At 40.5% G+C, this 19,815-nt stretch overlaps 1 protein-coding gene across 1 annotated transcript in view; it reads left to right on the top strand.

The window, feature by feature from the left end:
- Nucleotides 1-19,531, top strand: part of UVRAG (UV radiation resistance associated) — a 100,106-nt gene extending 80,575 nt beyond the window's left edge. Inside the window, exons 14-15 of the mRNA XM_065634478.1 lie at nucleotides 3,528-3,619; nucleotides 16,063-19,531. Of these exons, the coding sequence (XP_065490550.1) occupies nucleotides 3,528-3,619; nucleotides 16,063-16,750 (780 nt within the window). The 3' untranslated portion in view covers nucleotides 16,751-19,531. The remainder of the gene's footprint in view (nucleotides 1-3,527; nucleotides 3,620-16,062) is intronic.
- Nucleotides 19,532-19,815: the final 284 nt, after the last annotated feature.

Below are 19,815 nucleotides of genomic sequence, written 5' to 3'. Positions count from 1 at the left end.
GAAATTTTCCGAGAAAGGAATTAAATTTGATTAATCTGGAGTTGTTTTCTAAAATCTTGTAGAGACATGATATATACTTTTTTAAGTTATATTTGACGAGCTACTTACATCTCTAAATAACTTTGATGGTGGTTAATGTAGAAGCCAAAGTAACAGAGTACAGTAAAATGTTGAAAAATTCTCTCTGACGTGAGTAAAAGGAATTGATCTGTGTAATTGAAAGAAATTGCGAAGTGGGATTTTTTTTCTTTAAATATCAGTACCCATAAGTTCATCTGTCTTGAACTGTTCATAAATTATGATGCATCTTATCTGCTACATCTTGTTTCTTTGGAGTAAGTGTTGCCAGTAACTGGTGCGAGAACAGACTCAGACTCCTGTCTGAAGTCTCTGATATCTTTAGTTTATTCGTTTTCCAGTTCACATTTTAATATGTGTTTTTGTTTAATCGAGTAACATTTCACACAGCACTTGGGAAAACAAAGCTGGATATAGGAGCTAAATATTAGTAAGGAAATGGCAATTAATGTTTTATTACTTGAACATCATTAATGATTTACTCACAGTCCCATGGAGAACACACAGTCATAAATGTGAACACAAATCTTGGACGCTTTTTTGCTGAAATTAAAACAGGCACGTTCTCTTTGGACGTAATATCCTGAAGGAACAATCTAATCTTTAAATAAAATGCTGCTTTTGCAAATGATAACATGGTTCCTTTGGAAATTTAGCCTGGGGCAGGTGGAGATGGGTGACGTTTGGTAGTGACAATTGAAACGTGAACTTGTTTTTTTAGGAGAATTAAGACATCACAATAGTCACCTCGTTCTGCTTTTGTTTTCGTACTCAGACATCGTGTTTCATGCCTATCCTCTTGCCTTTTCCTTCTTTACATCTTCCATAATACTAAGCTCTATATTTAAGTTCCTTTTAACTCTTGTGAGCAAAGCTGCTGTCCTCTCCCTACATTTTTTTCTCTTTTTAAAATTGATTTTGATGTTAAAGGGCATTGGTATGAATCCTGCTGTAACAGACCACAGGGGAATGGTGAGTGCTGTTCGGTGTCATTTATTGTATGAGGTGAAATAACCTTCCCTGTATGTGTGGTGTTGGCTGTTAAAAAATATTGACCTTAAGGAGAAGTGTATGAGAAATGCTTAATGGTTAAAAGCAAACAAACAAAAAAACCCCCAAAACACAAACCAAAAAGAGACCTACCAAAAAAAAAAAACCACCCCACAAAAAATCCCAAACACCAACAAACAAAAACCAACCAATTAAAAAAAAAAAAAGTCATTACTAATGAGGCAGCATTGTCAGGGGGTAAAACCAGAAGGAAGAAGAGTTTTGCTCCCTGAAGTAAAGGAGAAATCTTTTTTTTTTCTCTTTTTTTAATTTTTGTCTACTACTGACCACTACAGACCACTGCAAATCAGGAGTTAAAACCTTGTTGCATTAATGAGGAGATAATTTTGGAACTGGACTAAAGCCTGGGAAGTAACTCATGGCTCTGATGCTTCAACTGATTTTTTAATTTGTTGTTTTTTAAATCTTTTTTTTTTTTCTGTCACTAGAAGGCAGCTCCTGGGCTTACCTGTAGCTTGGTTCTGTAAATACAGCATCAGCTTCTATTGATGCAGACACATAAGGCAATTTTGCGTTGTTTTTAAGCTATTGCAAAGCCAAAATAGAATGCAGTTTATAAAATTAGATCATTTTTTTTTCTAGAGGTTTCATAAAAATCAGATGTTTACTTGCTATTCATCTCTGCTGTTTGCAATGTGAAAATGTGTTTTAGCAGCAACAGTGTGTTTGCTCCTGTTTCGATACAAGTCTCTCACGTGCATTCCTCAGATCTTGGTTGTTGGAAACAGAGAGATCCCTTAATCCAAATCTTTTCATGCTCTGAAACTTTAGAATTTAAGGATAACTATAAAAAGGGCTATTCTATGAACATTTGATTGTAGTAGGAGGAACAAATGTAATGGTTTTGATATTTTCGTTCTCTTTTTTTATTTCTTTTGCCGCAGGCTAGTTCTTTGATTAACCAAATCCACCATAATCCCATCAGGAGAATGTGGTGATCGTTTCGTAATTTATATTGTATGGTTGTCTTAATCCAGATTCTGTCATTGTAGCAGAAAATATGAAGCCAAGCCCACCATATGACTTGACCATGTCCATGTGGAAATAATAAACTGTGTAATAAATGGCCTCCTGTTGTACAGTGCAGGGCTGAGGATGATTTTCTTCCAAAGCAGATTTTGTTTCTAAAACTCAGACAAGCACAGAAATCATTCCCAATTTCAAGAGTCTTTTTCTGTGAAAGACTGCTTGGTCCATTGTTTGGGAAAAGTCAAAAATTTTTCTAAGTTAGAAGATGCTTGCCTACACCTTCCTGTCGTGATTTATGGAAACAGGTATGTGATTCTAAATAATAAAAATAATTTTTTAAAAGGTGACAAAATAATACAAAACAAACCCCACGATTTTAACTTTGAGTGGGATTGTTCCATGTTTCAGCAAGTAGCTCTATCAGTACCAAATTTGTGTAATTACTGTATGTGTATATCAGAGTCCAGCTCTGACTTCTACGGGGTGTTAACATCTGAGAACCGCATCATTCCAATAGTCTTAAAGATACTGGAATTTAGAAAATTTTTTTTCACATTTTAACCACCCCAGGGGATGAATTTCCCTGCAAATTTTTCCTGAAGTTTTGAGATTCAACCTTGAAAGAAAGACGACTTCCCTCCCATGTGCTGTTTTCTTCAGAGGTATTTTTAGCTTGGAGACTTCTTAAATAAGTAATTTAGAATTACCAGCAGTGACAGTTGTGTCATACGTACTTAATTTGATAATCTGAGGGTAAAAACAAGTTGTGGTTTGCGTAGAGTCTGTATTTAATCTTTTCATTTATGTTTGCGTGCACACAGGAGTTAGTACTTGGGTTAAAATAAGTCAATATTTGAAGCCTTTCTCTTAGCTACGTGGCATCATATGTGAATTCTGGGTTTAATTATGACAATAATAGCAGCAGTTTAAATACATAAGGAACACGGATTTAGATCCGTTGTGTGACAGTATATATTTTTACTAACTGATATTACTGTAATGATGTGATTCCAACATACATTAATACACTATGGATGACAGATGACACTTGCACACAAATATATATTTTGAATCGGTGAATATAGAACATTGTATTGAAGTTGGGTCTGTATTTTTTATTAAGCTGCAAGGCTGCTTTCCTGTTACAGATTGGAAATGGAAAAAGCATAATGAGGTTTAACAGTCAGATTGACTGATTATTTTGTCCCTGTTCTTGGGTGGGTTTTGCTAATACGAGGTTATGAGTGTTAAATGGAACATTTCCTTAAGGGGAATAGATCTCTTGGAACTGCTTGATTATCCTACACTTTCTTTCAAAAACTAACAAATGAACTGACCATAACGTTATATTCACTGGGATCTGGGATTTGGAAAACTCTGCTAATTTTAGGTTTTTTCTGTTCTTGTAGCTTAGATATCAACACGGCCTGAGTACTCCAGATCTAAGGCAAACTCTTCCCAACCTGAAAAACTTCATGGAGCTTGGGCTCATGGTTAGATGGTAAGTTATTTTTTTTGTAATTAAAAAGAAAGAGGTGAATGCTACGAAAAAATTAGATGTATTTTTCTCTCTTCACAAGAGTTAAGCACGTTTGGTGAAGATTGTGACTTTCCCAAAATACAGACCATGTAAATGTCCACAGTATTCTACTATTTCCTTCTGCAGAAGAAGTCTCAGTCTGGTCACTACCTGGCTTCCCATTTGCTTTAAATGTGTCAGTCAGGTGAGCTGCGTGGGGATCTCTGAATTATAATCGGCACAATTTGAGTATAATGAAGATGATTGTTGTATGCTGAGTGTTGTTGCTAAATGGGAAACTACATGAATGAGTAACTAAAGGTTGTAGTGACCTTCCAGGGAAATTCATGATGCTTCTGCTCGGATTCACTCTGGAGGATCCAGACTCGCTCTCCACAGTCTGTGCAGAAAAACGAAGCAAACCGGTTTCTACGTTATAAGACTAAAGTTAGTTTAGGCTTATCTGGCCACAGTTGCTTAAGCATGAGGCTTGACCAATTCTCCTTAAACCCACTGAGATAAACTTTAGAAATGTGGAAGGCGATTCACTAGCAAGTGTGTTTCTGCAGGTGTTAGATGCTTTGTGTTCTCGTTTTTTAATTTATGTTCTTTGAATTGTGTGCTCTCATGCAGCCTCCTAAGCAATTATTTTGTTCTTCATTCTCATCTTCATTCTTCGGGTACCTGAATCCCACCCAAACATAATATCGTACCGTTTTAGTATCCCTAGGTTAATTATTCATGGCTTCAAAGATATACAGGTCTTGTGTGGTCCCTGTGTCATACCTGATCCCATGCAGGTGCCCTGGATACTCCAAAGTATTGAAAATATCATCTAAGCTGAGGTGACGCCACCAGGTTTTGCTCTGGTGATGGATATAGACTCTCTCGCTGCTTCAGCTGATCTGGAAAATAATTTCTTTTGGCACGTATTATGCTAAATGGAGGTGAAAGAGTGCTTCCAGTCTCCCTAAAGGAAATTAGTTCTTCCTAAGAAATATTAAACTACAAAACACTAACAGCAAACCTTAATATTTTTGGACTAGTATATCGTTTTTAGTGGAGACTAAAAAATAGGCTTAACTAGTTTTTAAATTTGGTGTGAAATGACGCTAAATGTGAAATGACACTGGCTCTTCTTTAACAGTGGGGTTAAAGCTTTCTAGTGCTATTTGTATTATATCTGGATTTTTTTCGTGTTAAATCAGCAGAATTAGCAAAACCTCTATTAACATAATGCAGACTAGTCTCTCGTTATGCTTTCTGTGACAGGTATAGAGGCAGCGTAGCATAAGATGGATTTTTCTGGTGATAGAAATACTTGTTTGAAATTCATGCAGAACAAGTGTTACGTAATAAATAATTTGGGGTTGAAAAACAGCGGGCAAACTGCTGATATGTAGACTTCTGTCCCCATTTCTGCAACTTTAAATGATTTTATTAGTCCAATACGTTTTTTTTATTGCTGCATTTTACTTGTTTACTAAGCTCTAAGAGTCTCTTTTTTATCCTGCAGTATTCAGAACATAAGAAGAACCCCACATCAATTCTAATGACAGTACGTGATCATACACCATTTTATGCAAAAAAAAACAAAAGCAGGCTTTTTGTTACTGCTCCATTTGAAAATTATAAGAGCGGGCTTCAAACAGGGTTAGCACCTCCAAATGGCACAGCTCAATGTATCAAACCTTGGGGGCAAAAATTCGGTGGGTAACAGTGGTGACTATTCTGTGGGACGACATCACGCTACAACTCTTTCCAATCCTTATTTCTGTGTTTCTCTTCTGCTTTATCTTTCATTCCTCGCACAGAAATGCTGATCCATGTGAACTCCAAGCTAGTGTCCAAATCACTTAGTTTTGGGAGGAGAGTCTTGGCAAAGGAAAACGAATACAGGAGTAGAAAAAGCGTCGTCTTTGAACAAGACTGTAAAATGTGTTGCCTGACGGAAATTCAACTCGGCCAACAAAACAGTGGAAGCAAACAGGCCCTGAGAAAAAGAAGCTCAGTCCTGTGTGCAGTTTTATTCTCTCAGTAATTTCAGCTGGAAAGATTCTCCTTGCTTTTCTTTTTATCCCTTAGAAAGATGCATAAAGAAAAGCTTTCTTCTTCGGGAAAAATATCACTGTGAGTTTTCGTGGTCCATCACTGTCATGGAAAAGTCCCGAGATGACGTGTGGTCCCCTGAGCAAACCTGAAAATACCAAAAATACCTAAACTATGACTTCTGTAGCACTGGTGTGTACTCATCAGTGGTTACACATCGTGGATGTGTCCCTCAGGCTTGAGTAAGCCCGAGTAGATAATTCTGGGATGTGTTAAATGGGAATTCTTTTCAAAACCTAGGTATCTCCTCTTCTGGTGTGCGCTGGCTTTGAAGAACTGATAATAGAACCTTTAGTTACGCCTTAAAGGTTTTACCATCGTACAAACAGGGTTTTCTTTATTCCTATAGGTGATACACAGTCGTTAGCAAGATGAAACACATTTTTTTGGCTGGGTAATATTTCAAAACATGTAAGAATATTAAGCACAGTTCTCTGGGAGTATCACATTCCCTCCTTCTCCCCCCCATGAATCTCTATGCCTCATTTCCTTCTCACCTCCAAAACTTGTATGAATAGTTGTTCATTTTTAACTTTTTTTTTTTTTTTTTTTTTTTTAAAGACTAATGATTCTAAACAATGCTTCTTAGTACTTTCTAATAATGTAAATGGCAATGAGGCTTTGCAGGGACTCCAGCTCAAGGGGAAAACTGGCTAGACTTCCATAATTGGGCATTGCAGTCGAGCACACACAGCGGAATATCCATGCCCACCGTCTTGTGGATAATATCTAAGTACATATTTTTAAGCGAGCATAAAAGCCACCAGCTGCTAAAATGAAGATTTGAAGGAATTTTTTGTGGTTTTAGGTGGCTGTGGGTGAGTCATCCGATACCCTTTGCCACAGATCGAGGTCAGTAAAGTATTTCCAGGTTATCCTTCGTTTGCAGGAACGTGAAGCAGTGATGGGTTTTCTTATCTACAGATTCACTTGCGCCGCCCGGTTTGGTTGGTTGTGTTGTTGCTGGTGTTCCGTTTTCCTTTCTTAGCACTGTAGCTGGGTTTTGCTGAATCAAAGTTCTGTCAAATCCTAATCACACTGGTAAAAAGCAACACCTACGCTATACTTAATTTTTCTTTGAATAGGACCGGTTTTAATGTTGGCACATGCGTCGTCCTCATTTTTGCTTTTATTTAGAGACATCTGCATCTCTCTGCAGCCTGGAATGGCATTGAATCCATTCGTTATTCAGAAAAATTGAAATATGTAATTATTTCAAGCTTAACCTCTTTGATAAGCATCAGTTTAGATTTGAGTACAAATTAGTTTCTTTACCCCTTCAAATTAAAAACAAGCTAACTAAAAAAAACCAAACAGCTTTTGTAAAAGACCCCACCTATTTCATACTTTTATCAGAGTGATTTTGTCTTTAAAAAATCTCGTCTTTGGGCTTTCCTGAGACTCCGTAGTTCTCTCTGGAGCTGTGGGGCAGCTCTTGGCCCAGCCGAAGGTCTGTGGAGCCCAGTGCTTTTACATCCCGATTTTAATTGCGTTGCCGCTGGATCCCTCTGCCTGGTGAGATTTGTGTTGTTTTGGTTTCTCAGGCATGACACTTAACATGATTAATACGTGTTTTCACATCCCAACACGTGTGATTTATTGCCACAGACCCACAGGTCTACAAGCTCTGCTTCCCTCTTCATATCTCTCCTGGCACCTATATTCTGCTGTGTTTACCTTTCCTCCCCCTTGCCCCCTACTGCAAAATATTATTTGTATTTTATGTCGACAAAATTCAAGACGGATCAGTCAGTTCCCGCACACACTGTTATGGAGGCTACAGAACTGCAAAAAACCCATATTTTTCTGATATCAAATCTGGATGTTGACTTTCAAGGTGAAAGATGATGAGCCAAAGTTGTTGTTGATTTAGACCGTCCCAGTTGTGCTCCCCCAAATGTTTTCTGTTTCCTTCTGGGAATAATTCTCTCTGTTTCCAACTCTTTAGTCTTGCAGTCTCAGTGGCTTCCAGACAAGCAGCTCATTTTTAAGATTAGCTTTTGCTGATGCAGAAGGCCTTGTGCAGTTTTTCCTCTTAAATTCTTTTGACTATGCAGTTTATTGCTGCTTTTGAGAGACACCAAATCTTGATTTATGCGTAATCTGTAGATTTTGAACATTGTTTTATTCCTTTTTGCATGTTCAGATTTATCTTTCACAAGTCAGGCTCTTCAGATTACGGTTGCATTAAATCAAGACTCTCTCATTTTCTTTCCTGTTCTTCACCTTAATTTAGTCTATGTAACTTGAGAGAGATAGTATTTGTGATTATTAATGGCAATTAAATAGCACACTGCAAACTCAAGCAGTCCAGTGAGAAGGAGATTTTTTTTTTTTTCCTAGTGAATAGATTAGACAGTGTTTATCTAATGCTGGCAAATATGAGATATTCCTTTAGAAAGTCTTTTCTATAGTCAGGGAAATGTCATTTTGAACCAGCATTTAAAAGATTTACCCAAAAATACTTGGATGCCAAGGCTTGAATTCGTGTTTCGAAGGTATGTCCTGATTCATATGCTGCTAGATTCAAGAGGAGCCTAAAACTTAATGTTTGAGTTAAGAAAACTCTGGTAGCTTAATTTATGAAGGTTTTTTTTGGTGGTGGTTTTTTTGGTGTTTTTTTTTTTTTAAAGCGTGTGTCAGAATTTTTTAGCTGCCAAAAGACGCAATTTTACCTTAACTTCATATTGGCAGCCTCCCTTTGCAGCCCTGTCACTATCGTGCGTTATTTATCCAGTAATCTCTAAGAAGGTGAGAAACTATCATTGCTTTTGAGCGCAGTTGACATGATATTGGCTCGGAGCTGCGCTTGGAGCTTCAAACATTTCAGATGGCCATAAACCAACTTAAACACCTTCATTTAGCGTTCTTACTGCCATGAGGTCATAGTTTGCAACAAAAAAAGATCAAATGGTGTTTAAGTTATTATTATTATTTTTTTTTAAAGTATTCTCATACCAAAGAGCTGTAGCTGTGGATTTTGGCTTTTGGCCAGACAATCAAGATTTAGCATTTTGACCAGCTGTGATCCAGTAATGTTCCTCGGAGGAAATGTTTTGTGGGGAGGAAAAAATACATATCTGAGCCTGTGAATTGTATTCTGTCTCTCATCCTGCTTTACAGTTTCTCTGAGCCCCTTGCAGACAGATTAAATAATCACAAGTGAATCCGACTGAAGAAACTTTTTTTTTTATCGAAACGGCAGATTACAACCAGAATCTGTTCACTAAGAAAATAACTTTAAACATGTTTGTGTCCAACTTCAGTCGCCTGTTTACAGCACAGAGTCTGCATCTTGTGCCTTAGGTCTGTAAGAATGCCCAAATGGGCTAATTATTAGCTGGTGAAAACTAATATTTTGAGGAAAAAACAGCTACTTCGTAGTTTTGCTGCCAGTAAAAACTTAGAGCTGAAGTTAGACTGCCATGAAATGGCTTTTGAGATTTGGATACAATTGAAACATATAGGTTGGTGGTGATGTAATTCTCTTATCTATATTGTTCAATAAATCTGAGGTCTGTCTTCTTTTCTTTTAATTTAGAAAACCTGCTCCCTGATAGCAGTTTAGTCCTATACGTAACCATTTCTAGTCTAAACCACCTCGATGACTGAAAGTCATTAAGGCCTGATGACAGTTCATCAAAACGGGTTTTATACTCCACTAGTCGCAGGCCTTTCTTTCTGGACAGGTGTCCACATCTGTTTACCGTCTCAGAAGATTGACCAAGTCATTGTGGCTGGAAGCTGAACCAGCTCAACCCTCAGTAATTCAAGTCAAGGTTGCACCTCAGAGTAAAGGGCGACGCTGCTGTGAGCCAAACTCATTTCACTGGTGACAAAAACTTACAATCTCTAAAGTTTCTGGGCAATTGGATGATGGTTTTCTCATGTGACTTGATTTTCTTCATATATATATATATATATAAAAAAATTCTGTGAGCTGTGAAGCTGATAAAGCATCTCTTTCTCCAGACTGTGCCTTGAATGCAGTGCTATGAATTCTGGTAACAGTGCAGCCTTTTGCTCAAGGAAAATGCAAAAGGAATAGAAACCTTCCGTCAGCTGCTTGTTTTCGTGAAGATTAATTACCAGCTTTCTATTTCTGAGCTCTGTGCCTCTCTGTAGACGTTACTTTTGAACCAAAACCTCAGTGTGACTTCTTATCCTCACCTGGAGGGAGGTGAAAAAGATCCCTTGACTGAACTGCTTAACCCATTGTACCTACAGCCGTTTTATTTTTATTTTACTTGCCTGCAAGACTGTGACCATCATTCTACTTAAAATCATAGAATGTCTTGTGTTGGAAGAGACCCACAAGGATCATTGAGTCCAACTCCTGTCCCTGCAATGGGACAACCTCAAAATTCACACCATGTGTCTGAGGGTGTTGTCGAAATGCTTCTTGAATATTGAAAATTGAAAATATTCAAGAAATCTTTAAAATGTTATTGAAAAGTATACCGAGAGCTATTCATCTTCTCACGTTTGCCTTCTAGACACTCATCACTCAGCCTGAACTGGTTGCCGAGGTTTGTCCTATGGTCAAGAGGAGGCATCTCCAGAGGGTGACTGTCCCACTGATCATAAATGCCTCTCAATAGGGTGTCACCCACCCTGCTCTCCAATGCTTATTTTCCTTCTCCAGGGACCATGGAAGGAGCCTGGCAACGAACTCATAGATGGCTGATCTCCACATTTACTTCTATCTAAATGCCTTAGGTAGTATTCAGTAAGCAGTTAAGCCATTCACTTGACTTCATTCCTGCTTTCTCAGACTTGGGCTGTTATCCCTGTACTTAGTCCTGACTGAAGCTAAACCCATCCCACTAATATTTATTGGCAGCAATGGGCGGTTTCAGAAATCTGCCCACGTGTGTCTCCAGCAACTTAAAACCTGGTTTTGCCGTCTTAAGTGAGGTCCATTTCATTGCATACAGTTTACGGAACCTGGCTGCAAGAGCTTTTTTGTTTCAATTCATTAGTTTGAAATGCATGATAAATGAAGATCGTTCCTGCTTTACTGCTCTGTGGGGCAGCCCTTATGTACTCTATTAAACCAGGAAGTTATTTTGTAGACGCGGGAGATTAGCTTTGTATTGCTGCTGCGTTTAGGCTGTTAGATCACTTAGTACAGATCATTCTGCCAGTTCAGCTTACTAAGGAAGGGAAGATTTTTTTTGGCTGCTGCACTAAAGAGGTATTGTTCAGGCATACATAACGTGTTAGCTTGAACAGCCTTGTCATAACAAGCTCTTTTAAAACTCTCCTGGTCCTGCAAACTAATTAATTTCTCACCCGCTTGCCTGTAAGGCCTAGATTTACAAAGGAATTTAGGCTTGTTTCTTTTTAGGAGGAACTTAAATTTACGTGCCCACTGGAACGGTTTATAAAGCTGCTTTTCTCGAACTAATTAGACACCACGATTTTCACGTTTGTTTACTCAGACACTTAAATTTCTTCTTCTGCTGGTGCTTTCTTCTGCTTCATAGAAAAGCTGCTGTTGTGCCTAAATTGGACTGTTCGGTAATTTGGCATTTGCCAATTAGACAGTCTTATGCTATACTTAAGACTTCGCTCTTTAAAGAGTTTGGTCTAAGTTAAATGAATTTGAGCAAGTTTGAAGCACAGTCCAGCACAACGAATAAGATTGGTGGGTATTATTCATCCATATGGCGAAGAGGCTTTGCCTTGGGTTTGATCTTTCCAAGAATTACTTGTGTTTTGCGCGTTGGTGTGTGTCTGCACCTTCAGGAGCAAGGATTAAATCTAGGACGACTTGACATAAAGCACACATCCTGCATCCCTACACATCCTCCTCATCTGGGATAGCTCTTACTCTTGGGAGATCTTGCATCTTCTGCTGCCAGGTGAGATATTCAATGGGAAGACCCACTCCAAACCCATCTGTAGGCTGATGTTCAGGCCGCTGTGTTTATAACTTGTCTGGACCCTCTATGACTGCTTACATTTCAGGCAAGAGCTAAAATATTGTGTAAAGACTAGATATCCTTGTGGTTGTTTTGAGAAGCATTCGTCTGTACTTAGATCCACAAGGTACAGCTTGAAATTGTTTCCTGGATTAGATTTTAATCTCTTTAATGCCTGTCCCAGAGCTGTGGATGGTGGAATAAAGTCCAGAGAAATGTCAGAATTTCCTATCAACCCTTCTTGTCGTTGTGCCTAGATCAGGAGGTAGGAAGCCCTCACCGCTCCACAGCGTGTTGCAGATCCAATGCTTTGGCGTCAAACTCTTCCCTCTGCAAAGGACAGAACTAACAGGATGCATCTGCTCTCTGTTGTACATGGGGAAAAAAGTTATCCTTTTTTGCCTGTACAATTTGCATTATTCTGTCTGTTCCTAGTCTTGCTTTATATTTCAAATACGTGAGGCTATTTCTTTGGAATCTGCAGCCCTCCTGGGTTCCAGTTCAGCAGGAATACGTTCCTATTTGACTCATCGCTAACATCCTGATAGAAACCAAATAGAATGTGTTTTATCTTTCCTGCTGCAGGGGATGTAATACTGGAATCAGTTCTGGGAATAGCCTGTTTCTTTTGGAAAGGGATGGCAATAAGTCACCTTTGAGTTTGAAAAGGAACTTGCATGAGAATGGCTTCTCTCTCTCCCCCTGCCTGCCTTTTGAATTGCATACCTGCTCACTATTTTAAATTATATTAATAGTACAGACCAATTGATGTGACAAATAGATCTAGACTTAGAAAGGTGTGTTATCTTACACAGCTCATTCTAGAGCTGCAAAAAAGCAAAGGTGTTGCCCTTTGTTGGATCTCGAATTGACAATACAGTTCAAACACAACAAAGCAAACTTCACTAACAGGGTTTTTTTGCTTTTTATTGTGTTGTTTTTTTTTTCCAACCTAAAACACTACACTGAGCACAGACCCTGTCTCTCCTCTTTGCCTCTCTTGTTCTTCTTGAGCCTCCTGCATTTAGAGGCACGAGACGATGGATCAGCACAGGGCGCATATCCAAGCCCTTGTAGCACAAGCCTCATAGCTCTCCTGCCTTGAGGCTCCCCCTTGTACTCCTCAAGACTCATGGCAGGCTTAGACTCCTCTTAGCAGCAAGACTGGTCCCAGGCTGTACTTTGGGCTGGGACTTGGAAGGAAGAGGGGAGGAGGGAAGCCTTTCCTGCCCAGTTGCATTGCACACAGCCCCTGCTTGCCTTGATTCTGTGCCTCAAGGCGTGACATACAACTTGGCACATCTCTTGGGTAAGACATGCAAATCACCATGTTATAGAATCACAGAATTGTTTAGGTTGGAAAAGACCTTTAAAATCACCAAGTCCAACCCCGCACTGCCAAGTCCACCTCTACCCCATGTCCCTGAGAACCTCATCTCTGTGTATTTTCAACCCCTCCAGGGATGGTGACTCCAGCACTGCCCTGGGCAGCCTGTTCTAATGCCCCACAGCCCTTTGGGGAAGAAATTGTTCCCAACATCCAACCTCAACCTCCCCTGGCGCAACTTGAGGCCATTTCCTCTGGTCCTGGCGCTTGTTCCTGGGGAGCAGAGCCCGACCCCCCTGGCTCCAAGCTCCTTTCAGGCAGGTCAGAGATCAGAAGGTCTCCCCTCAGCTCCTGTTCTCCAGCTGAACCCCCAGCTCCCTCAGCCGCTCCCATCACACTTGTGCTCCAGCCCCTTCCCCAGCTCCGTTCCCTTCTCTCAACTCGCTCCAGCACCTCGAGGCCTTTCTTGGCGTGAGGGGCCCAGAACCGCCCCCAGGATTCGCGGTTTGGCCTCCCCAGTGCCCAGCACAGGACGGTCACTGCCCTGGGCCTGCTGGCCACACCAGTGCTGGTCCCAGCCAGGATGCTGGTGGCCTCTTGGCCACCTGGGCACACGCTGGCTCATGTTCAGCCGCTGGCACCAACACCCCCAGCTCCTTTTCCGCCGGGCACTTTCCAGCCGCTCTTCCCCGAGCCTGGAGCGCTGCCTGGGGTTGGTGTGACCCCAGTGCAGGACCCGGCACTTGGCCTTGTTGAACCTCAGACAATTGGTCTCAGCCCATCCATCCAGCCGCTCCAGACCCCTCTGTTTGGCCTTCCCACCCTCAGGCACATCCACACTCCCACCCAACTTGGTGTCGTTTGCAAACTCACTGTTACATGCTGTCCTATCCTGTAGAAGGGAGATAACTCAGGTCTGCTCCATCTCTGTATCCGGAATGGGAAAGGCAGCAAAACCTTAAATGCCTTGTACTGAAAAGCACCAACTACTTAATTGTAAAATGTCTTGTAATTAGAACAGTGATCTGCAGTAATCAGTTATCACTTGTCTGTGAGGAACTGGTTCACATGAACGTATGATGATGAGCCCTTGAACCCAGAGAAATGTCTTGAATCACATTTGGCTTTGTGAATATATGCGCATCTTGGAATTGGGGTAAATACAGTAAACTTAGCATTTAATTTTAAGGTTTCTAATAACTCAACACAGAGTAAAATTCCTTGTTCTGCTGCATTTTGCTTTTAAAGCTGCCGACATGGCACTCTATTTCTTGCGGTTTTTCTTAAGGAAGATTCAACAAACATAGAGGTAATATGAAAAAGTTTCTTGTCTAAGGTTTAAGATAAACAGAATCAGATGAAATAAATAATACCGAGTATTCATTTATCTTCTAAATTAAGGCTGAAACACTAAGCTGGGGGAAGGAAGGGCAAAAACAGACTGTCCCCAATATGTCTGCAGTGCACATTGCATAAGTTCACACGTGTCCTGCCTCTGATTTGCCATATCACACCATTTTAAAAATAAATGGTTGGCTGTGTGGGGGTTGGTTAAAGTATTTTAAAGTCTCTGGTCAGGAAAGGACTTGAGGGCTGGACAACATATACAGCACTTATTGGCATCTGTGGCACATACTGCTTTCTGTTTTGTCACCTCTGTTAAGAATGCTCCAAACCTTTGCAAAAAAGGTGTGAATTCTGTGCAGAGTTTGCATTAAAAATGGTCAGAAACAGTTGAAATCTAAGAAGAAAGTTGATATTTTTGCTGCCGGTTGCGTGTGTGTGGCGCTGATCTCCGCTATCCGCAACTGTAAATTCTGAAAAGCAACTTTTCCTTGAGGTAATTTGAGGGTTTTTATGGAAGAGAAGGAAGTTCTACGCCTGTATTAAGGGGCAGCCTGGGAGGAGCTAAGATGAGAGAGGAAATTAAAGAGCGGTCGTGCTCCACGCTGCCCTCCCATGAGGATGCTTGTTTTTCACAGGGGGACTTTTTGCAATGTAGCTTATCCTATTTACAAAGGGGAGCAAAAAAGAGAAGAAAAATAATGTGGAAAAAGATCCACACTAGGGATTACTCATAACTGCTATTCCAAGATTTTCCTCTGCAAGACACATCCCAAAATCTATCAGGCCTTGAGCAGGAGTTTCTTTTAAATGGAATTAATGAAGGAGAGTCATACTGACAGCAGTTGAATCTTGGAGTTATATATTCAGTAGATCAGTAATAGCCGTATTTTTAAATCTGGAAGGAAAATGAACCAGTTGCTTAAGTTAACATGCAACGGACTATTTGCATATAGGATGGTGATTATATTTGGGTAAGGATTAAGCCAATGAAGGAAAATTCACATAACGCACCCCAGATGATGTAAAACGGATGTTCCAAATTATACACCCTGAGACAGTGTGAAAGGTCTGTGGAACTGTGTTAAATAGTAAAATCAGACTTGAAAATTAAGCTTGATTAGTTCACGTTCCTCAAGAAACCAAGGCTGACGTTTGTCCAAATTGTTTTGGAATGATTGGCACAGAAAAGCAGAAGATCTGGCAAAAATAATCCTGTGCAAATAGCGAAGTTAGTGTGATTTTTCTCCTTTGTGCAGCTGTCAAGAAAGGCCACTGTGGAAGAGGTTGCTCTTAGAGGATTCAGCTATTATTACTCACTTTTGAAGAGTTTATGATGGCCCAGTACAGGCCATAAGTACATAAATATATGGTCAACAGTAATAATTAATAAAGTGCAGCTTGGTCCTATAAAACGGTGTTAACAGTAGGAATTAACATAATGTGGTGGCTTCTTGGGTGATTGACTCTTCAAACCATGGAGCTTTGTAAATTTTCCTCCGCGATCGTACAGGTTTTCAGTAAAGCTGTCCTCTGGGGTGTCTTCTGTACTTCATACGGCATTAAACACATTGGGGTTTTAGCACTTTAGGATACAAGTAGTTGGCCAAATGGAGCCCGGAGTTGTGATAAAATAATTGCTTCAGCCTTTGGTTAAACATCTGTATTGCTCATGAGCGTGCCTGACAGCTGTGATTTATCCTTCCCTTCTTTTACAGCGATCGACACCACACATCCAGCGCAATTCCCGTTCCAAAGAGACAGAGCTCGAGCTTCGGCAGATTGGATATCGGCTTTTCCAGTGGCCTCCCTTCTCCGGATAAAGGACTCCGAAAACGAGCCAGCACAGGAAACGAAAGACTCGAGTACAAAACTCCTCCTCCTAGTTACAACTCCGCTTTAACGCAGCCTGTTGCCATCACAGCCTGTGTCGGAGAGGCGGATAAAAAACCCACGTCGATATCGTCCTCCTTGGATACCTCTATGGACTCCTCGAAAGGAAACGCCAAGAAAGGTGAGGACTTGTGCAGCGGTTTAAATGGAGAAAACGGGAGCTTAAACAACACCCAAGACCGACAGGAGTCTTTCCTAGGACATACGAGTGCAATAAACGGTGAGTGCTCTGGAACCGCGAGCGCCAAGCAACCCTGCGAGTTCCGTCCCTCTCTCGGCCCCGTCCTTTGCTGCACCGTGGAGCAAGCGGAGGAGATCATGGGGATGGAAGCGACGGGCTTCAGCGTGGGAGATCAACTCGAAGACTTTAATTCCATCCCGGTGGAACACGCCGTGGCGGTGGAGTGTGACGAACAAGTCCTAGGGGAGTTCGAGGAGTTCTCCCGAAGGATCTATGCACTGAACGAAAACATGTCCAGCTTCCGCAGGCCGCGTAAAAGTTCGGACAAGTGAGACATGGAGGAGAAGTGGGTGATCTGGAATAGAGATAAAATTGCACTTATTCTTTATATTATTATATATATTAAAAAAAAAAAAAAGCTAAAGCTATTCCTATGGTGTTAAACAAATGGACTTGAGCACAATAACACAGGATTATGGTATATTCACAGCCCAGGTAAATTTTGATTCTGCTTCCAGTCCTCTTATGTTTGGTATTTATAATCTCTCGGAAATTATTTTTTTTTAGGCATTGGAATCCATTTATAAAAGGCTTTCCTGGAAACAGCTTCTAGTGCTGATCGGGTGATCAGGCCCCCCTATGAATATTTGTTAACTTCTTAATTATTATTTAGAGTTAAATTTATTTTAATCTTTTCAGAAGAAAGAAAAAGTTAAGTTAAAAACACATTTAGGGTAAGACTTCTTTACCTTCTCCCATGTACTCCCGTGTTGTCTTGAGCAACGTAGTCAGCGTTACAGAAATACCATGAATTTGTTATAATTGGACGGTTTTCTCTCGGCTACTCTCTGTAGCTTTTCAAGTTCTAGTTTCACTGATGGGTCTTCAGTTGGTGTAAACGTGCCAGAGAATGAGCGGTTTCCTTAATTAATCAGAAATTACCTTTTTTTTTTTTTTTTTTCTTCTCCCTCCATACTCACTGTTAATGCTATTAAGGAACTAAATTGCCTCTTAAGGTTTCGTATAAAAATCTCAGCCTGACCATTCCCCGCTTTTTGGGCACAAACCTCATTAGTAGAGACCTAACGAATTCACTGCCCAGGCGGGGTTCAGCTGCCATCTCCCGATGTGTCTTAACGGGGACAACGTCTCCCTAAAAACCCAGCCTGAAAATGCAGTCGGCGCTTTGGAATTAGGTGAATTTGTGGGACTCGCTCCCACCCTCTGTCAAGCGGAGGCACCTGAGGTTATTCATCTAAATTAATATCCTTTTAATCATCTGTACGTTGAAGGAAGCACCACCCGGCAGTTCGCTGGGGGTGCATGTTTGGCTGCACTAACGGGAAAGCAATTTACAGCCTGTTTTGTGATTCCTGGTATTTGTTTCAGTTTGGATTGCATTGCTCTTGCTTTCTGTATTTTATACCCACGAATTTGGGCTTGGCCATGAGCTCTGAAATATAAAAATATATAGCAGAATAAAAAAAAAACCCACTTCATCATGCCTGGCTTTTTATTTTTCCTCCCTGGTCTATGCTTTTTTTTGAACCAATGACCTAGTCTTTTTTTCCTAACTTCACAGTAAGGCTAAGCCTAAATTAACTTTTTAAAACGTGGCTATGTGTAATCTCAGCTATCTGCTGTCAAAACAAGACGTGTATGTGAGAACCAATATACGTAATAGCACTGTTCTAGAATATGCATTTTTTCCAGGTAACACCTTAATGATTGTATTAAAATTATATTCACGTTTCTTCTGTTCGCTTTTAACCTGTCTGCAATCGAGTTGCGGGATCAAGCCTTTCTACAGCCATCCGCTATTTTCGATCTGTCCCAGTGCGGTGTATTAGATGGAAACACTCAGAAGCAGAGACCTCGATTCCGTAAGGTATTGAACGTGATTCCAGGTGCAAACTGGGGCACGTTCAGGAGGATCTTCTCACCCAAATAAGCTTCTCTGTTCCAACCTCGTGAAAAGTTTCCCTAAAGGAAACACTGCAGCATCTTTTGAGAAGAGATCGGTAGGAAATTATCACTGTGTTTTGGCGTAGAAAGCGAAAAATGAACACCTCAAAGTACAAGCACTTATTAATAAAGTAAGCATAAGGTGCTCTGTCCCATGACTCTATCTTACCGCCTTCTGATAGTGTCATTTTAGGTGAAATTAGGGCACGCTGTGCACCCCGCGGGATGGGATGTGGCACGCTCAAAGCAGCGCAGACCTGTTTGTAGAAAAACTCCTATAACAGAAAAGTGTTAGTTTGTGTGCGGTGGTGACTTTTCAAAGCAACCCAAAGAGTAGCTGTGAAATCGCTGTGTTCCATAGAGCAGACATGGAGCGTCTCAGTGCAATTAAGCGACGTGTTAAATTAGGTTTGTTAGACCATCGGCGGGATTTGGGATTTTTTTTTTTCTTCTTTTCATTCGTTGCACATTTTCTCAGGTTGCACCAGACCAAATGAACTTTGGTTTTCCTCCCTGATGTGTTGCTGCTCCTGTTTGAGCCCTGTACTTGTCGATGTGTCAAACACGATGTTTGGTTTCTGCCTCCATCGCACAAAGCTGCTTTAATGGCCTTTCTGTGGATGTATCTTTAGGAGGCCTTAAATTGTCCCCAAGTTTCTCTTCCCCTGGTGAAGGGGGACAGCACAATAGGGCTGATTAAACCATTGACGAACTTCTCGTTGCCATGAGGATTGTACAGACTGCAGCCACATCATGGCTTTCATTTTCGTGATTATTGGTTTTTATTTTTTTTCCCCTGTAAATTACTTTGAAAATAGTGTAGCGGGAGAGAAACAAATAGTAGTTTGAAGGTGAGATGATAAATCACAGCCTGCTTTAAACTGTCAAGAGCCTTTCAGTTCCTGCACAGCTGTGACACTGTTAAATGTCTGCAAATGTCTTCGAGTGCAGAAAACATTTCATTGCAATCTTTTCCCCTCACTAGGAATTCCTAAGATTGTTGAGAATATTAGTTTTGGAAGATCGTATCCCACGATATTTTTGTAGCGAGCACAACAGCATTGGCTTATCCTTGCTTGGCCAGGTATTTAAAATAAGCGAAACCAGAATATCCCATAGTAAATGACACGTTAAAACTATGTTGGTAATTGCAGGAAAGCTCATCTGTATTTATAAAATAAAACTGATTAGTTATCTCTCAACTTGTGTCTCTTCTCTCAATGGCTCCTTTGTGTTTGTTTTCTTTACAAGCCTGATTTGAACCACAATTTTTCTCCCCAGCCCCAAAAACTCTTTGGCTTTATTGTTCATCGAGCCCATATTGACCCAAATGTGAATATTTGGGCGCGAGGGTTTTTGCCAGAAGACCTGAGTGCCTCGTTAGCAAAAATCCTGTTTCACACGAGATGGTACCGCGGTTATTTTTCACGTT

Source organism: Caloenas nicobarica, chromosome 1, assembly GCF_036013445.1.
Source record: "Caloenas nicobarica isolate bCalNic1 chromosome 1, bCalNic1.hap1, whole genome shotgun sequence".
Taxonomy (NCBI): Eukaryota; Metazoa; Chordata; class Aves; order Columbiformes; family Columbidae; genus Caloenas; species Caloenas nicobarica.
This window is presented reverse-complemented; position numbering and strand designations above follow the sequence as displayed.